Source organism: Rutilus rutilus (assembly GCF_951802725.1).
Source record: "Rutilus rutilus genome assembly, chromosome: 1".
NCBI lineage: Eukaryota > Metazoa > Chordata > Actinopteri > Cypriniformes > Leuciscidae > Rutilus > Rutilus rutilus.
In genome coordinates, this window is record NC_140209.1 from 62968367 (window position 1) to 62988161 (window position 19795).

General features: G+C 37.6%; 1 protein-coding gene across 1 annotated transcript in view; it reads left to right on the forward strand.

Annotated features, from left to right (window-relative positions):
- Positions 1 to 2504: 2504 nt before the first annotated feature.
- Positions 2505 to 19795, forward strand: part of LOC311295497 (protein NLRC3-like) — a 36721-nt gene continuing 19430 nt past the window's right edge. Inside the window, exons 1-3 of the mRNA XM_084416922.1 lie at positions 2505 to 2677; positions 11955 to 13892; positions 17757 to 17930. Coding sequence (XP_084273048.1) covers positions 2532 to 2677; positions 11955 to 13892; positions 17757 to 17930 — 2258 coding nt within the window. The 5' untranslated portion in view covers positions 2505 to 2531. The remainder of the gene's footprint in view (positions 2678 to 11954; positions 13893 to 17756; positions 17931 to 19795) is intronic.

Sequence of the window (19795 nt, forward strand, 5' to 3'; positions counted from 1 at the left end):
GTTAACAAAACCTTGTGTGTGGTTTCTTAATAAACAAATGAGGGCAGGTTAGTATTGTTTTAAAGTTTGACTAAATATCTTTGTTGTTAGATTTTATTTAGAATAGAATGTGCAACTATCGCATATTTTATTGGGCAATACATATTTAAGCAGTAACTTCATTATTATCAAAATACTTTTACCATTAACTAAAATGTTTTGTTGGGAAAGGGACACATTCTCTTTCCTCAGATCTACATTTTATAATCACTATGCAATGAAAATGTATTTATTCTACTATGAATTTGTCCATGACAGGGTGGACATATTTTATGGTTTGCTCTTATATTGTCAGCTTGCAGTTAATTTATAAAAAGTGCTGGAGCTTGACCAATATGCATTTCTAACAGCCTAATGTCTCCTTAATACAACACATATAAAGTTAAATGGAAAATCTCAGATTTTTGGGGGGAAATTGTGAAGTCTCAAAGGCACTTTATGGTGATTATTAGTGCAAGTGTAGCATGTCTGGACCGGACACACACAAGGACCACACAACTTTTTTTTTAAATCCGTAAATAAATATAGATCAACAGTGGATCAACAGGGCATTGGCTTCTCTCTCTCTCTCTCTCTCTCTCTCTCTCTCTCTCTCTCTCTCTCTCTCTCTCTCTCTCTCTCTCTCTCTCTCTCTCTGTCTCTCTCTCTTGTTCACACAGTGATATTCACAGAGAGAAGCAAATAGTGCGTGTGCTCATCAGCCTCGCACACAGGTAGACTGTCATTATTACCAAAATTAAACAAACAATTAAAAATACATGTAAATAAAGAAATAACTTATTACAATGAAAATGTATAATCTTCCTTGTGATACATCACATTAATACTCTTATACATTAATACAATAGTGTATGGTTTACAATTTTTACATAAACCATTTCAAATGCACGTTTATTAATGCCAAACTTTGTGTTTTTTTGACAGAAGACGCAACAAAATTAGAGACTCTTTGACTTTTTTTTTTACTCTTTTCTTTTTACTTAGTCAGTAGAATGTCTCATCACAATAAAGAGTAAGCAGATATTAAGCAGACTGTCTACTAATACTCTAATGACTGATAGTTGACATAAAGTTGCAAAGTTACTTAGTCAACAGAATGTTCAAAAGAGACAGCATCAAAATAAATTGTTACCAAAATTCTAAATTGTAGTACTTTTGTTTGTGTTTATACTGTCCATTAACAAATTAATCCCCAAATGTTGTTTTATTTTTATTTATATTTTTTCGCATTTACCTCAATACAAGTGTCCCTGCTGTAATTTATTTCCTCGTTCCAAACCCGGAAGTGTGCAAGGAATCCATTCGAGGAGGAGGAGCTGTATATTTACCTGTGACATTTGTGAAACCGAAAGCAGCCGATGACTGTAAAGACGCCATTTCGGAAGATGGAAAATCAGCACATGTGACAGTAAGTTCGTTAAATTTTCTATAGCTGTAAGTATTTGCGTCTAAACAGACTTTATGACGAACTCAAACTCAAACACATGATAAAGTGGAAAATTACTTGCGTGATACTTCACGAAAATTGTTAAACTTGCACTTTTTTTCCCTTTAACAGGAGAATTTTTGTTTAATGTTTAAATCTTTGGTTGACTTTAAACTATTTAATTATTTATATAATCTATAGGCTATTGTAATGTGTGTTCAGTGATGACTGGGGAAGGAATTGTAGTCGTAGATATACACACAAACGTGTAAAAATAACATCATATTTGCTTAATGCGAGACGAAAAACGGATTGTGAAAAACACCTGCAAGAGTTCAGCAGTGTCATTAAAGTGAAGGCGAATCCAGTGTTTAAACGCTGTGTTTGAAAGTGTGGCCGACATGTTGCTCTAAAAAAAAACATTTACAATAACTGGAGAAAAACTGTTGATGTTAAGTTAAAGTAAAATAAATGCTATTTAAATTAAATGTGTCAATGTGTTTTGTGCATGTTTTCTGTGTCCACGTGCAGGTCTGGAATCAAGTCTCATCAAGGAGGAAGAGAAGGAACAAACTTCCTGTAAAATGAGGAGGAGAACTGTACCTGTAAAATGAGTGTGTGTGGGGAGAGAGAGGAGGAGGCGTCTGTTCACACTCAGAGAGCAGCATCTCCAGTATTCAGCTGTGTGTCCATGAAGAGTAACATCTCCATGGATAATCCCCCTAAATTCAGTGATGGACCATCTTCAGTATCCAGCTGTGTGTCCATAAAGAGTAACAACTCCATGGATAATCCCCCTAAATTCAGTGATGGACCATCTTCAGTATCCAGCTGTGTGTCCATGAAGAGTAACAACTCCATGGATAATCCCCCTAAATTCAGTGATGGACCATCTTCAGTATCCAGCTGTGTGTCCATGAAGAGTAACAACTCCATGGATAATCCCCTTAAATTCAGTGATGGACCATCTCCAGGATCCAGCTGTGTGTCCATGAAGAGTAACAACTCCATGGATAATCCCCTTAAATTCAGTGATGGACCATCTCCAGGATCCAGTTGTGTGTCCATGAAGAGTAACAACTCCATGGATAATCCCCTTAAATTCAGTGATGGACCATCTCCAGGATTCAGCTGTGTGTCCATGAAGAGTAACAACTCCATGATGAATCCCCCTATGTTCAGTGATGGACCTGCTGTGACCTCTGACCCTGTGTGAGTATCATGAAGTTCAGGGCCTGTCCAGATTCTGTTGGCGCCATAGACAAGATATTATATTATATTCACTGCCCCTAAAAACTACAATACTGGCAATAACACACACAAACACAAGTGTGTTTATGGGTGCACAAATAGTTGTTAAAATAAAGGGTAAAAAGGCTATATTAAATATGTATTCAAATTGAATATATTTATAGATGATAGTCTTGGAATCCAGATAATTAGTTAGCCTCATTCGCCTCTTACCTGGCGATCCTATTCTTAAACATAGACTGGAAAATTAAATCCAACAAAAAAACTAAAAAAATCCAAACTTAAATGGATGCTGAACTTAATGTGCTGCTTTACATTTATTTTTATTTTCTATTAATATAAAACATGTGCCTGGGCACCTAAAACTGCAAGTCAAAGTGCCATTGTTGTCCAACCATTGTTGTCTTTCAAATTTGTCTCAAACTATCAATATGCTCTGGGAGTTTTAGGCGCAGTAGCCAAAATGGCCGCTAGGTGACATTCAAACTCCATTTGGTGATTTAAAAACTTGAAGGGTTTTAATTTCATGAATGCTTTGGACTACTGGCCTCTTTTGATAAAAGACACATAGGGTTTTATTGCTGAAGTGAAAGCAAGCAACAACAGAAGTAAAAATAAAGTTTTACATTGAACTTGCATTAAATGTAAATAAAATGAAAAAGTTTCTACTAGTGTGCCGTTCCAGTTAAAATATTCTAAAGTCACTCCTCAAAATATTAAATAAACATCGACGACTCTAATAATTTATAGTTATGATTCTTAGTTTTATATTGTTTTTTCTGCTCTTCTTCTTTGCTTCACTTCACCAGTGGTCTGCGAGTTTATTGACCGTTTTAAAAAAGTAGAAAAGAAAAAAAAACACACCTGTAACTGACAAAAGGCAATTGACTAATTCACCGTTAATAAATGAAGAGCTCATTTGCAAAAAAACGATAAACGCTACGTTTAAAATTTGTTTTAGTTTTTTTTGCAAAAACAGATATCTGATATGTTTTTGCAAATGAACTCTTCAAATTTAAGTTTAATTTACACTATTTTACATTAAAGGGGTCATATAATGCCATTTTTGTACAAGCTAATATGATTCTTTAGATGAAAGAATCTAAATGAAAAGTTTGTAATATACTTTAATTAAAAATTCTCATTAGTATTGTAAGAAAACACTCATTTTACCTGGTCAAAAACAGCTCTGTTTTCAGCACGCCGTTTAAGTGCATGTGTCTTTAAATGATAATGAGCTTTGCTCACCCCGCCCCTCTATTCTGTGCGTACACCGTTTGTTATAACCATAACACAATAACCATAACGCGTTGTTCATTATAAACGTGGGATTATGAATTATATTGAGAACGTCGTACATAGAAAACATGCCGTAATGTACCCTGAGTGTAAACAGCCGCATTCATTGTGAAGCGTGCAGCAAGCGATTTGCAAAGATTAATATAAAGGTTAATAAAACGTTACACTCACTTCAGTTCTTCTGGAGATGCAGCAGGAACACGAATAGTTGGTACCGATCCTTTTTTCAGGAGCAGTTTCTTAGCAAAACCAGCTTTACTGACCCTCGTTTGTAAAGCAGTCTGGTGTGTGAAATGATTCGCACAAACATGAAAGCATTGCTGTTGATCGTGGGGAATATTCCCTTCAAAAAACTCAGCCACTGCGTCTTCAGCGGTTCGGATTTAGGAACATCAGCATGACTGCTGTGTTCGTTATTACACCCAAGAACAGAACACCACAATCGCTTAGACGCCATTCTGCTCATAGACAGTGCTCCAGCGTATCAACAATGGCGGACTATGATTGACAGCTCGCTCACGAGCGAGGGCGGGTCTGTGTTGAAACGCTGCTGTCAATCAACAATCGTGGGAGGGGCGTCCGACCGTGTGACGTCACTAGGTCGAACGGCTTGATTTGAGACGGGAAAACATATAAGGAGATTAAAGCAACAACATGGAACTTGTCAACCTTCATAATATATTTCCAAGATCCTTGTGATGGTACATCGACTTACAATAGGTTGAATGACACGTCTGCCATAGCCTGACAGGGTCTGTATCGTTTTTACTGGCACTATGTAACTTCAGGGTTCAGGTAGTAACCAGAGCACAAAAAGAACTACAAAATTTGACTGCTTTACGGCATACGTCACTTCCCCCACCATTTCGTCAAATTTGGACGTGAGCGGTCAACCAGTGTTTGTTTTCGGCTTTCGTGCGTATGTTTTTGTCATGGGGGCTGCTGATAGCTATCCGATCGTGAAAAGTCCAGGTGTAAATGCCCTCCCAAATGCATTCGAGACGGATTTGAATCCGATCCCTCAAACCACTTCAGGAGGAGATCTGAGACGCATTCCAGACGAAACTGGACAAGTGTAAATGCATATGGTTGTTGAAAGAAACCAAATTGTACTCCTCCCAAAAATAAAAATTAATACGTGTGAGAGCGTGTTATAGACTATATGTTATATCCAGATATGACGACGCGCTGGAACACGCATCACCACAGATGAGCAACTGCATCAAGCCAACGTGCAAACTATCGCAAATCAAAGTGAAAGTAAGTCGCAGACGCTTAACACACAATCTTCATCATTAAAAGTAAAGAAACGAAATGATCTTACCAGGCTTACTGCTCTCTCTTAGGCTATTGCGGTCTTTGATTTTGAAATTTTAGCTGATGATCTATGAAATGCAGCTCATATCTGTTGCTTTCGGTGACGTGCACTCCATTCAATCTGCATATAGCGCGAGAATTGAAGATCGGATTTAAATCCATTTCGCAAAAATACATTTATGTGACCAGGTGTAAATGGAATCGTTCTGATAAATCAGATAGCTATGCCTCACAAATTAGTTTGCCAGCTGAACTCAGGTGTTGTGAGGTGTATTTATCACATAGTCCTGAGGGATATCAGACGACGCTGTTGACATAATTTCTGCGATTATCATGAGAACAGCTTTCAATATCTCACATAATTATCAGGACATAAATAAGCCTAACGTAGAGGTTGTAAATAGTATGAACGAGCACAATTTGCAAACTATTATGATAAATTGCAATAATCATGTCTAATGTCTAAACATCAATGTTATAACGGCCAATGTTATGAAATAATGCGACGTACATTTAACTTAATTGATGTTATCTGGCATTTTGTAATGTTTACATTCCAGTAAAAACAACAGAAATTAAATTATACAGTAGGCCTAGACTATAGACTATTTACTTGTGATTTAGCTGCAATCATGTAAAAACGTTATAATATAGGCTAATATATTTACGACAGTGCAAGTACTCCACAGCCACTCTAGGGGTTGCTGTTTGACAAAAACACAAATTGGCTTTAAAAAAAAAACTGGATGGATTTTTATCATTATATGATGGTTGTGTACAGGCACTGCCAACACACATTTCAGTACAATCAACTTGTAAAAGTGCATGTACCATTATATGACCCCTTTAATACATATATTTAATGCTCTGTTAGTAATTATAGTTAAGAAATGTTTATTTTTTTGTGAAGAGGGTTTATAGAATGTTTGTAATTATAGAATTATCGATTTAAAGGGGTGATATAATGCCCTTTTCACAATATGTAAATTAAGTCTTTGATGTCCCCAGAGTGTGTATGTGAAGTTTTAGCTCAAAATACCCCACAGATATTTTTATATATCATGTTAATATCGTCACTTTTTGAGGGTGAGCAAAAACACCGTTTGTGTCTGTCCCTTTAAATGCAAATGAGCTGCTGCTCCCGGCACAGAGGGTGGAGCTTCAACAGTTTGTGTCCTCTTACCTCACACAGACATGCACTGAAAATATCAAAAACTGTTAGCCTTTTATGTTCAAACCGAAGTCAGACAATGATGGAGAGACTCAAGAAGAAGTGACAACATGTAGAATTAGGGATGTCCACGATACCACTTTTTCACTTCCGATACCGATACTGATGCCGCAGCTTTGGCTATTTGCCGATACCGATATCAATCCGATATTTTTATTTTATTCTTGAACTAATACTACTAATAATAAAATATATGGAAGCACTTTGCACAATTAGCCACATAAAAACATCTCACTCAAATGGAGAACAAATACTTCTCCATATAGTCCACAACAACAGTTGATAATGAAAGACTGCCACCCTTTATTCAAAAGACCTTGAGATATGTTTGGTAACCTGAATGAATTTAAAATTAATTTGCTATATTTCAGATCAATATATTTGTTTCCTTAAAATTTTAATTAACTTTAACTTTATTCTCATCTGAATTATAAATAATTTATTTCTGTATAAAATAATACTACCATTAAAACATGATTTGATTTTCTGTTTTATTCAATGTAGAATGTGTAACTTAAAAATAAACAGATTTGTGCTGTTTTAGGACAAGAAATGAAAACCAATGCAATATGATGAATGTCCAAAAGATGAGATCATTTTTGCTTTTAAACTGTGTGTGTGTGTGCGTGTGTGTGTGTGATTTTGGGTGACAGTCAGTTTGACAAGAGTTTACAGTTTGACAAAAGCACAATGTTGTGTTTTACACAAATATAAGTAGGCTAAACACTTTTTGCAGTTTTAATGATGTCCTGTATGAAAATGACGGAGTATGTTTTATGTTTCCACTGTTCGATCGCGCCCGTGCGTCTCTCTCTCTGACACACACACACACACACCAGCATTGCAATCTTGACATGGCAGCCTGTTCATTTTGCTGCGTTAACACCAAACGCGAATAGAACGTCAAATTCGTGTCTATTGCGTCTAGTTCGATGCTTGAACAGTTTGAATCCATTCGCGCGTCCAAAGCGAATAGGACGTGCCGCGCGCGTATAATGATAAAGTGAACGTTTGAAGCTTATATCACTTATATATAAGTGAACGTTTGAAGCGTTCAGAGCTAAGGCGGGGCTACAGATTAGGTGTCCCTATAAGAACCCGCATATGCGCGTATCTAACAGTTAGTTCCGTATTACATTAATTAATGTGCACACGAGTTTTATTTATTTTTATACCGTGTATTCTCTGTGTAAATCCATGCACTGAACGTACGTTCAGTACGAATATGTACCGTTCCACCCCTAATGGGTATCGGATCATAGGTATCGGATAATTTTTTTTTCTCCCCTCCGATATCCGATCTAGCGTTTTGGGCCAGTATCGGCACAATACCGATGCCGTGGATCGGATCGGGACATCCCTATGTAGAATGCAACAGGACGTTTCTGAATGGTTAGTTGGTGATTTTAGATAGCTTATGTGTAGTTATCTTCTAGTCATTGATTAGCATATTCTGTCATGTTAATTTATAAATGGCATTCCCAGGGTCGGGGTTTATGTAAATGTTTGGGTTTGTGATGTCACTAACCTGGGAGGAATGTCGTGAAGTCCCTACCAGCCATTTGTTGTAGTCCTTAAAAAGCGATTTCTTTAAAAGCAAATATGTCTCTTTGCTATGAATTTTGAGCGTTGTAACTTTGCAGATGTTGTTTATCCTTAAACTGCAACATTACACACTAACTAAAGTTAGAAAAGTGAAATCATAATCAACCACCCCTTTAACTGCGGTGACAAAAGCTTGAACTAAATTGAGCTCGATAATGACAATATTGTCTTTGACAATCTACTTTATAGCTGAATTGAATTTATTTCAGAATTGAGGATCTCTGGAACATTTTTACTTATTGAACTGAAGTGAATCAACATTGAACTGACTTGAGCTGAATAACAACACTATCTTCTGTCGATCTGCTTAAACTGTAGCTGAATTGAGCTCTTTTCATAACTGATGATCTTTGCCCGGCTATTGAATTAATGAATAAATGTTGCTCAATATAATAAACCCACTAATCTCAGAAACCATTGAACAGCATTAACTTTCATTCTGCTCAACTTTTAATTCATAAACTTTACCCACTTATATTATCATTTCTATAAGAAAACATGGAAAACTCGTTTGAGTGTGCTTGTGAGGGCCCTAACCAGTTAAACTTTCAGATGCCTGCTGAAAATCATCTGTATGACCTCTGAAATTAAAGCTTAGTACTAGGAAGGTCAGTTCAACTAAAGGAAAATGGAAAATGGAAAATATTTGCAAAATGCTCCAATAATAAGTTGCCACTCCAAAAAAAAATATCAGAGATTTTCAAACTTCTCAGACCAAATACCGTCTACCAAATCCAAACATGTTCAATGTTATTTCAGTATAGAGCAAATATAAATCTCGATCCATCCCTCTTTTTCATTGCAAAAAGCAACAAATTGGGATTACGGTGAGGCAGTTGCAATGAAAGTGTTTATTTAAATGATATTGTTTTGCAATATAAATTGTGTAAAAGCAGTTAAACAGATAATGTGTGTCTCCTATAGGCACAAAACAGCTTAGTTATTTTGGTTAATGTCAATATTCTTTGAGGTTCAGATGAATGATGTTGCTGCAGGAGTCCTCTGGAAGAGACCCACGTTCAAGTGTTGATAAACTAAAGCTAGAATAACAGTTTTTTGTTTGTTTAAAAGTCTGTTTTTTCTTTTGATATATTGCATGTTCGGATATTCATACAACAAAATATTCTGGGGGCCATGAAATTTGTGAAAATGATCAAAAACACTGGCGGTGAATTGCAACTTTTTTTTTAAAACGCTGGTGGGGAATATTTTCCCCCCAAAATATATTCAATAATTTTAGCGATTCTCAACGGCTAATTAAATCAATAACGCTTTAAAAACAATTAAATATTAGATCAATTTAGCACAGAATAAACTTTGCACGATCGCATGCACTGTAAAAAAATTCTAACCCTCCCAAATCAAAAATTTCAAGTGACCGATAACATCAAAATTTTTCAATTGGCCCAAGTGAAATTCTGTAAATTATAAAATTAAATTTACAGATTTTCACTTGGGCCAATTGAAATTTACAGAATTTCACTTGGGCCAATTGAAAAATTTAGATGTTATCGGTCACTTGAAATTTTTGATTTGGGAGGGTTAGAATTTTTTTACAGTGTGAAGGATCAGCCAAATTTCCATGTGCATCTTGAAACATGGATGTTTCGTTTTTTTGTGCCATCTAGTGGTTAAGAGGAGAATAAAATCAAATGCACCATTTACCTCGGTGGTCCTTAAGCCCTGTTTACCCTACCATTAATAAAACATGTTTTCTCTGTAAAACTATGCATAATACACATACTGCTCTATAAATTACAGTAGTGTTGCCCAATGTTAATTTAATGGAGCAGACAAAAAAAACTGCACAGAAACAATTTAAAATATATAAAATATATATATATATTTTTTTTTTTTCTCAGTGTCAACAACAGGAAGAGAAAGAGAGCAGCTTCTCCAGTATCCAACTGTGTGTCCATGAAGAGGCAAGAGCCCACAAAATTCAGTGATGGAGCAGGTACCTTTGACCCTGTGTGAGTATCATCATGGAGAGAGACACATGAACACAGAATGCACAAATGTTCAAACAATTTACATTTCATATGGCTAAAGCTATTTAACATGTATAAAAAGTAAGTAGTGGAAGGAAAGGAATCCTTTCACTTTGTTAAAGTGTCTTTGTTATAGTGTTTTTTTTATGCTTCTCTCTGTCATTTCTCTTAGACCTCCATTTACACAGGAATGATTTTTGTTACATGTGTTGCATCAGTGTTATATTGACAGTTGTCCTTTAAATTAGTGATGTACTGAAATGATCAATCTTGATAAAAACTGAAACAAGACAATTCTGGCTAGGAATAAATAAAATCAGCGCTTCCCAAACTGGTTGTCGTGGCGAATGGCTCATTATTTCAGCTTCAAAAGTCCACTTGATGTCACGGTGACGGATGACAAATGCGACTTTGCAGATATACATTTCGACTTGAGTTAACTCGCACAATAACTTTGACTGTTTGCTCTTTTGAACTATAATAACGATTGCTCGTTCAGTGCCGTGGCCGCTGACGTTAGCATTATTTATTTGCTATCATCTCTGTGCTCTCTACACCGAGTCTGACCACCGAAAATTTAAGATTAAACAAGACGGTTCATTCATATTATTATAAAAATGGGAGAAAGTTTAAAGTGCGGCTTGGCGGAATAAGTCCCGCCTTTTAAGTAAAAGAGCCAATCGTCAAGTGGTAAAATCATTGCGTCATTGCAGAAGCTCTGGTTGCCATAGAAACATGATGCGCTTCTTTAATTCTTTAATAAATCAAGCTATTTATTTATTTAACATGTGCTGTATGTGTGCATTAAATGTACCATTTTGGCAACGAGAACGTTTCTGAGCCAAATGAAGAATAAGATGTGTTCTGGTGACTGGCATGTATATTGAACCAATCAGATAAGAGTAAATTGAGAGTCAGCAAGAAGCTTGTTTGATTGGCTACCTGAAGAAGATGGACCCGCCCTCCTCTTTGTGCTTGCAAAACTCAGTGAGTGAGAGAATCGTGCCAAAACTGGAAGCGCAGGTAAAAGAAAGACGCACAAATCGGGTTCTTTCGGAAACTTTTTTGCCCCTTGCACACAACAAGCCATTTAGACATTTGCAACAGTTTTTTTTTTTTTTACACAAAGTTTGCACAATTAATCTGTTTTGTAGTTCCTGACTCTGTTGCTTTCGTTTGCAAATTGCTCTTCACAGGCATGCAATACTTTTTGTCATATTTGTGCGCATAAACCGTGCCAAAAGTGTAAGCGCGGAAAAATGGAAGTCAGTAGAATACAGATCCTATTTATGCAGTTTCACAATACACGAATTACACTTAAGAATAACAGTAAAATGCTGCAAACATTTTTTTTTCTTACACTTGAAAGACGATTTACACCTCAAATCTTTTCTTGAGCATGCAAATTTAATTTACGCTTGCAATCTTATGTAAACTTTCACAAATCTTACTCTGCGCGTGTGATTCTTTAAAGCATCATATTACCTTCATATCCGGGTCCGATCAACTCGGGTATTACACACAATCTTAAACAGACCCGGGATCCGAAGTAATAGATTGGGACCCGACCCGGACCCGGCTGACCATTTAAAATATATAGGATCTCTGGTGCTCTGTGTAGACCTCTAGTTTGCAGTCTCTATTATAATATATCATCTGTCATCTCCATCTACATGTACATTTATTTCTACATGTGGTATGATTTTCATATTAAACCTATTTAAATATTTTTTCTTTGTTCACAAAGGTATTTTATGTTTGTTTTTGTGTCTCTGTCTCCTTAATGTGTTTTCAGTGGTGTGAGAGCTGACCAGATCAGAGATGTGTCCTGTCAGACCAGCACATCCTCCTCCTGTCAGAAACACATCAGTCATCATGACACAGAAGCAGCCCTGCAGCTCGACTCTCACCAGCCAGTGCATGATGATCTGCAGAGAGTCAAAGACCAGCACAAAACCAGCATGAAGAACAAGTATGAGAGTGTATTTGAGGGAATCAAACAACAAGAGAATCAGACCCTCCTGAACAGGATTTACACACAGCTGTACATCATAGAGGGAGAGAGTGAAGGAGTGAATGAAGAACATGAGGTGCTACAGATGGAGAAAAGTTACAAGACACTCCAAGACACTCCAATCAACTGCAATGACATCTTTGATCCTTCACCTGAACTAGGATATGAGGAGAAGAGAAGAGAGAAGAGAGACAATATCAAGACTGTTCTTACTAAAGGCATCGCTGGAATTGGAAAAACCGTCTCTGTGCAGAAGTTCATTCTGGACTGGGCCGAGGGAAAAGCCAATCAGGGTGTAGATTTCATGTTTGTGCTTCCATTTAGAGAGCTGAACTTGATTAAAGATCATCAGTACAGTCTTCACAGACTTCTGCTGGACTTTCATCCTGAACTTCAAGATCTGGACTCAAAGATTTATGATGAATGTACAGTTTTGTTGATCTTTGATGGTCTGGATGAAAGCAGAATTACACTGAAGTTTTCAGACAGTGAGAAAGTTTCTGATGTGACCGAGTCTTCATCAGTGGGTGTGTTGATGTCAAACCTCATGAAAGGAGATCTGCTTCCCTCTGCTCTCATCTGGATCACCACCAGACCAGCAGCAGCCAATCAGATCCCCTCAAAATATATAAACCGTGTGACAGAAATTCAGGGATTCAATGCCACTCAGAAGGAGGAATATTTCAGGAAGAGAATCAGTGATGAGGATCAAGCCAGCAGAATCATCTCACACATCAGAAGAGCAAGAAGCCTCCACATCATGTGTCACATACCCGTCTTCTGCTGGATCTCAGCCACTGTGCTTCAAAACATCCTGAAACATCTCAGTGCAGAAATCCCTCAAACTCTGACTGAAATGTACATACACTTCCTCCTCATTCAAACTCAAATGAGGAACCAGAAGTATGAAGAGAGAGATCCAGAGAAACTCCTGCAGTCCAACAGAGAAGTGATTGTGAAACTTGCTGAACTGGCTTTCAATCAGCTGATGAAGGGCAATGTGATGTTCTATGAGGAGGACCTGATTGAGAGCGGCATAGATGTCACTGATGCCTCAGTGTATTCTGGGATTTGCACTGAGATCTTTAGGGAGGAATCTGTGATTTATCACAGGAAGGTTTACAGCTTTGTACATCTCAGCTTTCAGGAGTTTTTTGCAGCACTGTATGTGTTTCTCTGTTATTTATACAAGAACAGTGAAGTTATGAAAATGTTCCTCACTGGAAAGTCCAGAACTCAGTGTGGGAATGTTTCTCTGGATGTGTTTCTTAAGGAAGTAATGAATAAAGCCTTGAAGAGTAAAAATGGACACCTGGATCTTCTCCTTCGATTCCTTCATGGCGTCTCACTGGAGTCCAACCAGAGACTCTTACAGGATCTGCTGATTCACACAGAGAACAACCCAGAGAGCATCAAGAAAATAATCCACAACCTCAAACGAGGTCAAAAAAACAATGTCAGTCCTGAAAGATGGATAAATCTGTCGCATTGCTTGATTGAGATGAAGAATAATTCTGTTGTTGAAGAAATGCAGGCATTTTTTAAATCTGGAACACACGTCAAAAATCTTTCTCTTGCACAATGTTCAACTTTGGCAAACATAATCCTGATGTCAGAGGAGGTGATTGATGAGTTTGACCTTAAAAAGTACAGCATCACATCATCACAAGAGGGTCGAAGGAGACTGTTACCTGCTCTGAGGAACTGCAGAAAAGCTCTGTGAGTGTGAAAATATGAACATAATATCAACTGAATTGAAAAAGTCACATAATACCCCCATAATTATAGATTTTCTTCTGGTAAATGCACGGTAATGACCATAGAAGGAGAATAAAAAAAATAATAATAATTCCCGCTCACACCCATTCACATAATGGGAGTCAATAGTGACCAGCATTGAGCTAAAAAAAGAGGCAAAAGTATCACAGAATGGTCCCATGTGACACGTGTCATATATTCCAAGTGTTCTGGGGGGTATATGTCAGTATTTGGTGAAAGACAAACCACAATTTAATTTGTTACTTAACAAAAGTGTGACTGCATTCATGAGACTCGATTAGTGCTGCCGTTCACTCTGACTCACCCAAAAAGCAGACTACTGAGAAATCAAGATTATACTGTATATATATATATATATACAATAATAATAAAAAAAAACATAATTGGAGTTGGAACGATGGTGATGATAGGCTTGTTTCTTCTATCTTTTTGCTGCATGTTCTCTGTCGGAGCCAGTCATTAATGGCCAGTACCTCAGAGAGTTCCCTTTACCAGGGAAATAGAAGTGGTTGAAGTCCCAGGACACATTGGAAAGGGGTAATGCCAGTGGAGGGTTTCTGAAGGGAATTTTGAGCATATTCAGCCCAGCGTCAGACGCTGCTCCAGTCCGACCGATTCTGCTGACAGTACAATCTAAGCAACCTTGTGAGTTCTGGGTTTAAGCTTTCGATTTGACCTTTTGATTGTGAGTGATATCCTGAGGTGAGGCTTATAATTAAAATGAATTGATGGAAGGCCGTCCAGACCCGAGATGTGAACTGTGAACCCCGGTCTGAGACAATATCTTCAGGTAGTACATGATAGCGAAACATGTAGTGGATGAAATGTTCTACTGTTTCGAAAGCTGTTGGGAGCTTAGGTAGAGGTTAGGGCTGGGCGATATATCGCATCACATTGTTATGCGCATCTCGTCAGTAAAGCCGGTTCCTTGATTAGTAGTAAATCACTACTAATTTGAAGTATTGGTGGTGAAATATGCAAAGTATCTTATGTTAGTAACTTGAAATATTATATCTAAAATTCTGGACATTTATGCAGAATCACAGTTATGCTGTAATCAACAGCATAAATCAAAAACATAAAGATCAAATGATGATTGTCATAATATAACCAACACCATCAAATCACTTTTTTTTCTTCATTCATCTGGCAGTTATAACTCAGATACAGCAGCCAAACAAAATCTAAAGTTAGTAATATAAGGGTCAAGAGCCCAACTAAAGCAAACAATGATCGCCATAACGGTGGCTTAAAATTTGAGATTTTCTCCTTCAGTGATTCTGCTTGTTAACATCAGGTGTCTTCAATAATGCTCAATCATCACTCAATGAATCACTTAATTATCTCATTAACTTAAACACTCTTGAGTGTGGACTCATATACACTCCCAGGAGTGTTAATTTAACACTGGAGTTTGTGCTGTGTACAAAGAGCCGTAGTTAACTGACAAGCTGAGCCATATCGCATTAATTATCGCTGGCGATACGTCCGCGATATTAAAGGAGACATATCATGCTTTTAAATTGTTCCTTTTTACATATAAATCATACATTTGTAGTCTATATAAAGCGGAACTGCAATGCTTGGGTCTGAATTCCTCATTATTATAGCTCCACAAGCCCCCTTTTTACCCCTTTTCTGATGTGCGTCTCAGAGCAACCCGTTTTGGTGCGGTCTCTTTAAAAAACATTGAGACACTTCATACCCCGCCCCCTCTCCAGGTTGCAGAGGTTCAACTCCACCCCGTTCGGCCATTTTTGTAGTCTGATAGCAGAGATAGGATTACTAGCGGCACAGAAACTTTTTATTCACACGTTATTAACAAAATGTCAACAACGGAAGACTTGTCCAGCCAGCCTTACATGTTCGAGCCAGAGTCGGAGCCGGAGCGAGATAAAAATGTAGACGACGAACCTACAGAACAACGTCTTCATATGGATGTATCGCAATGGTGTGTACTGTATTTACACATGAAACTTTGGTCTTCCGACCTTTTACCACCGTGTCGATTTATTTTGATTAATATGTGCGAGGGAGAGCGAGCAAGACAGCGTCTTTTGGAGACGGTGAAGTCATGTTTACACCATAGACTGTAGGGCTCCGAGAGATAGAGAGAGCGCCCGCGCGACCTGGTCTCTGTCTCTCTCTCTCTCTCTCTCTCTCTCTCTCTCTCTCTCTCTCTCTCTCTCTCTCTCTCTCTCTTTGCTCGTTCTTTCAGTCAAACATGCGCCACAAGCGCGGCAGTTCATCTACATTAGACGGTGTAATGAAGCGTGTGGGTTACTACATCCAACAACCGAACATTTTAACTTACCCTCTCGTAACTTCTGCATCCAGCTTGTACTACAAAATTGCAGCGATAAATAATAATGGCGGATTGCTCGAAGTGTTGGGCCGGAAGTCAATGTCCTTATTTGGCAGTTCCACTGCAAATACTGTGACGTATTAGTTCGCAAAACGTCATAGATAACAGAAAAATCTGAACCGGTTGAAAAATATGACCAAAACAGAATATAAAGATATCAACGAAGCACCTGAAGAGAATAATTTCATCTTTTCTGTACTTCTAAACACTCCAAATATACAACAAAATGCATTTAAGGGCTAAAAAAGTGCATTTAGCATGATATGTCCCCTTTAATGCGATATGGCTCAGCTTGTCAGTTAACTACGGCTCTATTGTAGTAAATGCCGCTCCATCTGAAAGCAGGTGATGGCGATTTACTACTAATCAAGGAACCGGCTTTACTGACGAGATGCGCATATCAATGTGATGCTATATATCACCCAGCCCTAGTAGAGGTGTTAATCGACATGCCTTTTATCAAAAAAACAAACAAAAAAAAAAAAACTGTAGTATATTAGTGTTACCCTGGGAGGCCAGGAGATCAGTGACAAAATCAATAGCAATGTGTAATCAAGTTTGTTGAGGAATGGGTTGTGGCTGTATTATATATTGCTGAATGCTATCAAGTTTTTATATGGTCTTTTTGGACTGTAAAGGTAAGAATGAAAAGCTCAATCTTCACTCCAATTGGCAAATTTTCCATTTGCTATTTGAAATGTTTCCCATCAAACGCTTAAACAACTGTTTATACAATTTCTGTGACTTGTCCAATACGTGAACATGAGGGACTTGATTGGCTGTCCGTTGCTAAGCATCTAGCCATAACAATCTAACACTGTATCGTTTTACACTGTGCAAGTTTGGCATTGCAATGTGGGACTGACTGCACAAAAGTGACTCTAATCCTTCTCCGGACCAGGGTTTCATTACTCTGTGTAAGAAGTGGTGCTAATCCCACTTCTAACATACAAATTTGAAACGTTCCTTTACCCAGGGTTAAAAGCAGGGTTTAGAACCACTATATTTAGAGGTTAATTGCAGCATTGAAACAATGTGTATTGTGAAAATTGTAATACAAATAAAATTTAAAAATACATAACAGAGATTCAGTATTATTCAAGGTCGCTTCCTGATCCTGTTCCTTTCTCTCCCATCTTTGTGTCACAGTACTATCAATAAATAAGACAAAACTAAAAAAAATCTTTTCAAATGACAATCTTCAGCTAACAAGACTTTTTTCACTATAAAGGTGTGTATAAACAAAGACATAAAAAAATGATACACATAATCTTCATGAAATGTGAAGTCATGTCTATTTAAATTGGCGCATTTTCCTTAAAAAAGACCAGAATGTCAATCAGCATGATCTTTTATGTTGAAGTTGGTTAACCAAGGAAGTCGTGCGATCTGGTGGGAACACCAGCATGCCTTTTAACCAGAGTCCTCTCTTTTTTCAGATTAACACACTGTAATCTCAGTGATCAGCACTGTGAAGTTGTGGCTTCAGTTCTACAATCATCAAACTCCTCCCTGAGAGAGCTGGACCTGAGTAACAATGACCTGCAGGATTCAGGAGTGAAGCTGCTCTCTATTGGACTTAAGAGTCCAAACTGTCAACTCAACAAATTGAGGTATTTAAGGGGATTTCAACTGGTCTGTGCAAAATAACAGTAAGCTGTCATATATGTGTGTGTATATATATATATATATATATATATATATATATATATATATATATATATATATTTGTTAATGTGTTATATTCTAATATTTTATGCAACTGGATATTTCACCCAAAAATTAAGTCATCATTTACTCACCCACTGTTGTTCTAATGCAATATGCCCTTCTTTTTTTGGACCATAGGAGAATTTAAAAAAAAATCCCACTGGCACCCATTCACATAATGGAGTGAATAGCGAACAGCATTAAGCTGAAAAAATATGCAGAAGTATCACAGAATGGTCCCATGCGACATGTGTCATATATTCCAAGTGTTCTGGAGGGTATATAACAGTATTTGGTGAAAAACAAACCAAAATTGAATTTGTTACTTAACAAAAGTATGGCTGCATTCATGAGACTCGATTAGTGCTGCCGTTCACTCTGACTCGCCCAAAAAAGCAGACAAGTGAGAAATCAAGATTATTTAAAAGAATGTGACAAACTCATGAACCTCGAGAAATGCAGTAATTATTAGTCAGTTGGAGACAATATGATATGGGAGTTATTTGTCTTAAGATTTTGAAAGGACGCACATACCTGGAGCTGAGCTTCTTGCAGAGCAGACGTACACAAAGATCCGGAAGAGAAAGCCAGACCCACTGTCCTGGTGCATAATTGGAGTTGGAACGACGGTGATAATAGGCTCGTTTCTTCTATCTTTTTGCTGCACGTTGAAGCTGGACGTGTGTTTGGTTCTACACTGTTTTGCTCCGTCGGAGACAGTCATTAATGGCCAGTACCTCAGAGGGTTCCCTTTACCAGGGAAATGGAGGTGGTTGACGTCCCAGGACACATTGGAAAGGGGTAATGCCAGTGGAGGGTTTCTGAAGGGAATTTTGAGCATATTCAGCCCAGCGTAAGAAGCTGCTCCAGTCCGACCAATTCTGCTGACAGTACATTCTAAGAAACCTTGTGAGTTCTGGGTCAGGAATGTGTTGTGGCTGTAGAAGGCCTGCAGGGGTTGTCTAGAAGATTTCACTGTGTGCAAGTATGACTTTAGAAGAGGAGGTCAGCAGCGCCATCTGCTGGACACCAGTATTATACATCCAACAAATATACAGGACAAGCTGACGTAGTGATCATGCTCCAATCACACGAACGGACAGCCAATCAAACAGCAGCATTGGTCGGGTGACTGTGCGCAGAACTTTTTAGTTTAGTTTTCGCTCTATCATATAGAGATGGTTCGTGTGTTGTTTTTCGTAATTCCTGCCAGAGTTGTGTGTGTTAATGACTAAAAGCAACTGTTTATTCATCTTGTCTATATTGTTTATATCATCTTGTTAAGACTTGCAGCTCTACACGAGCAAATGTTCGTGTAGACATTAGTGGTTGACCAATTATCGGTGCCGATATTAACCCCCTGAGGTCGACATTTTTTATTTTGATTTTTTTTAATCAGTTCAAAAGAGATTCATTTTGCTCTGTTGACTTTGATATTACAAACAAGTTTCATACATCAATCGATTCTGTTAAATGTGTATTATTTTTGTGTATACTCACAATAAAAACAAAGTGTTGTGCTTTTTGCCAAATAAAGAAAAATAAACACGATGTGAGTTCTGCTTTCTCTCTGTCAGTGATACAATAACTCAGCGAATACTCAGTCAAACAGACATACAGACACACAGGCATGAAGCTTGAATTATCTTCTTTTAAATGAAGTAATTTATATAAAAAACAAATATTCTCAGTTCATGTAATCTGTAAGAAAAGAGCGAGATGTCAGTCGTTCTCGTCTCATCTAATTATTTTTAATGTGACTCCGCCC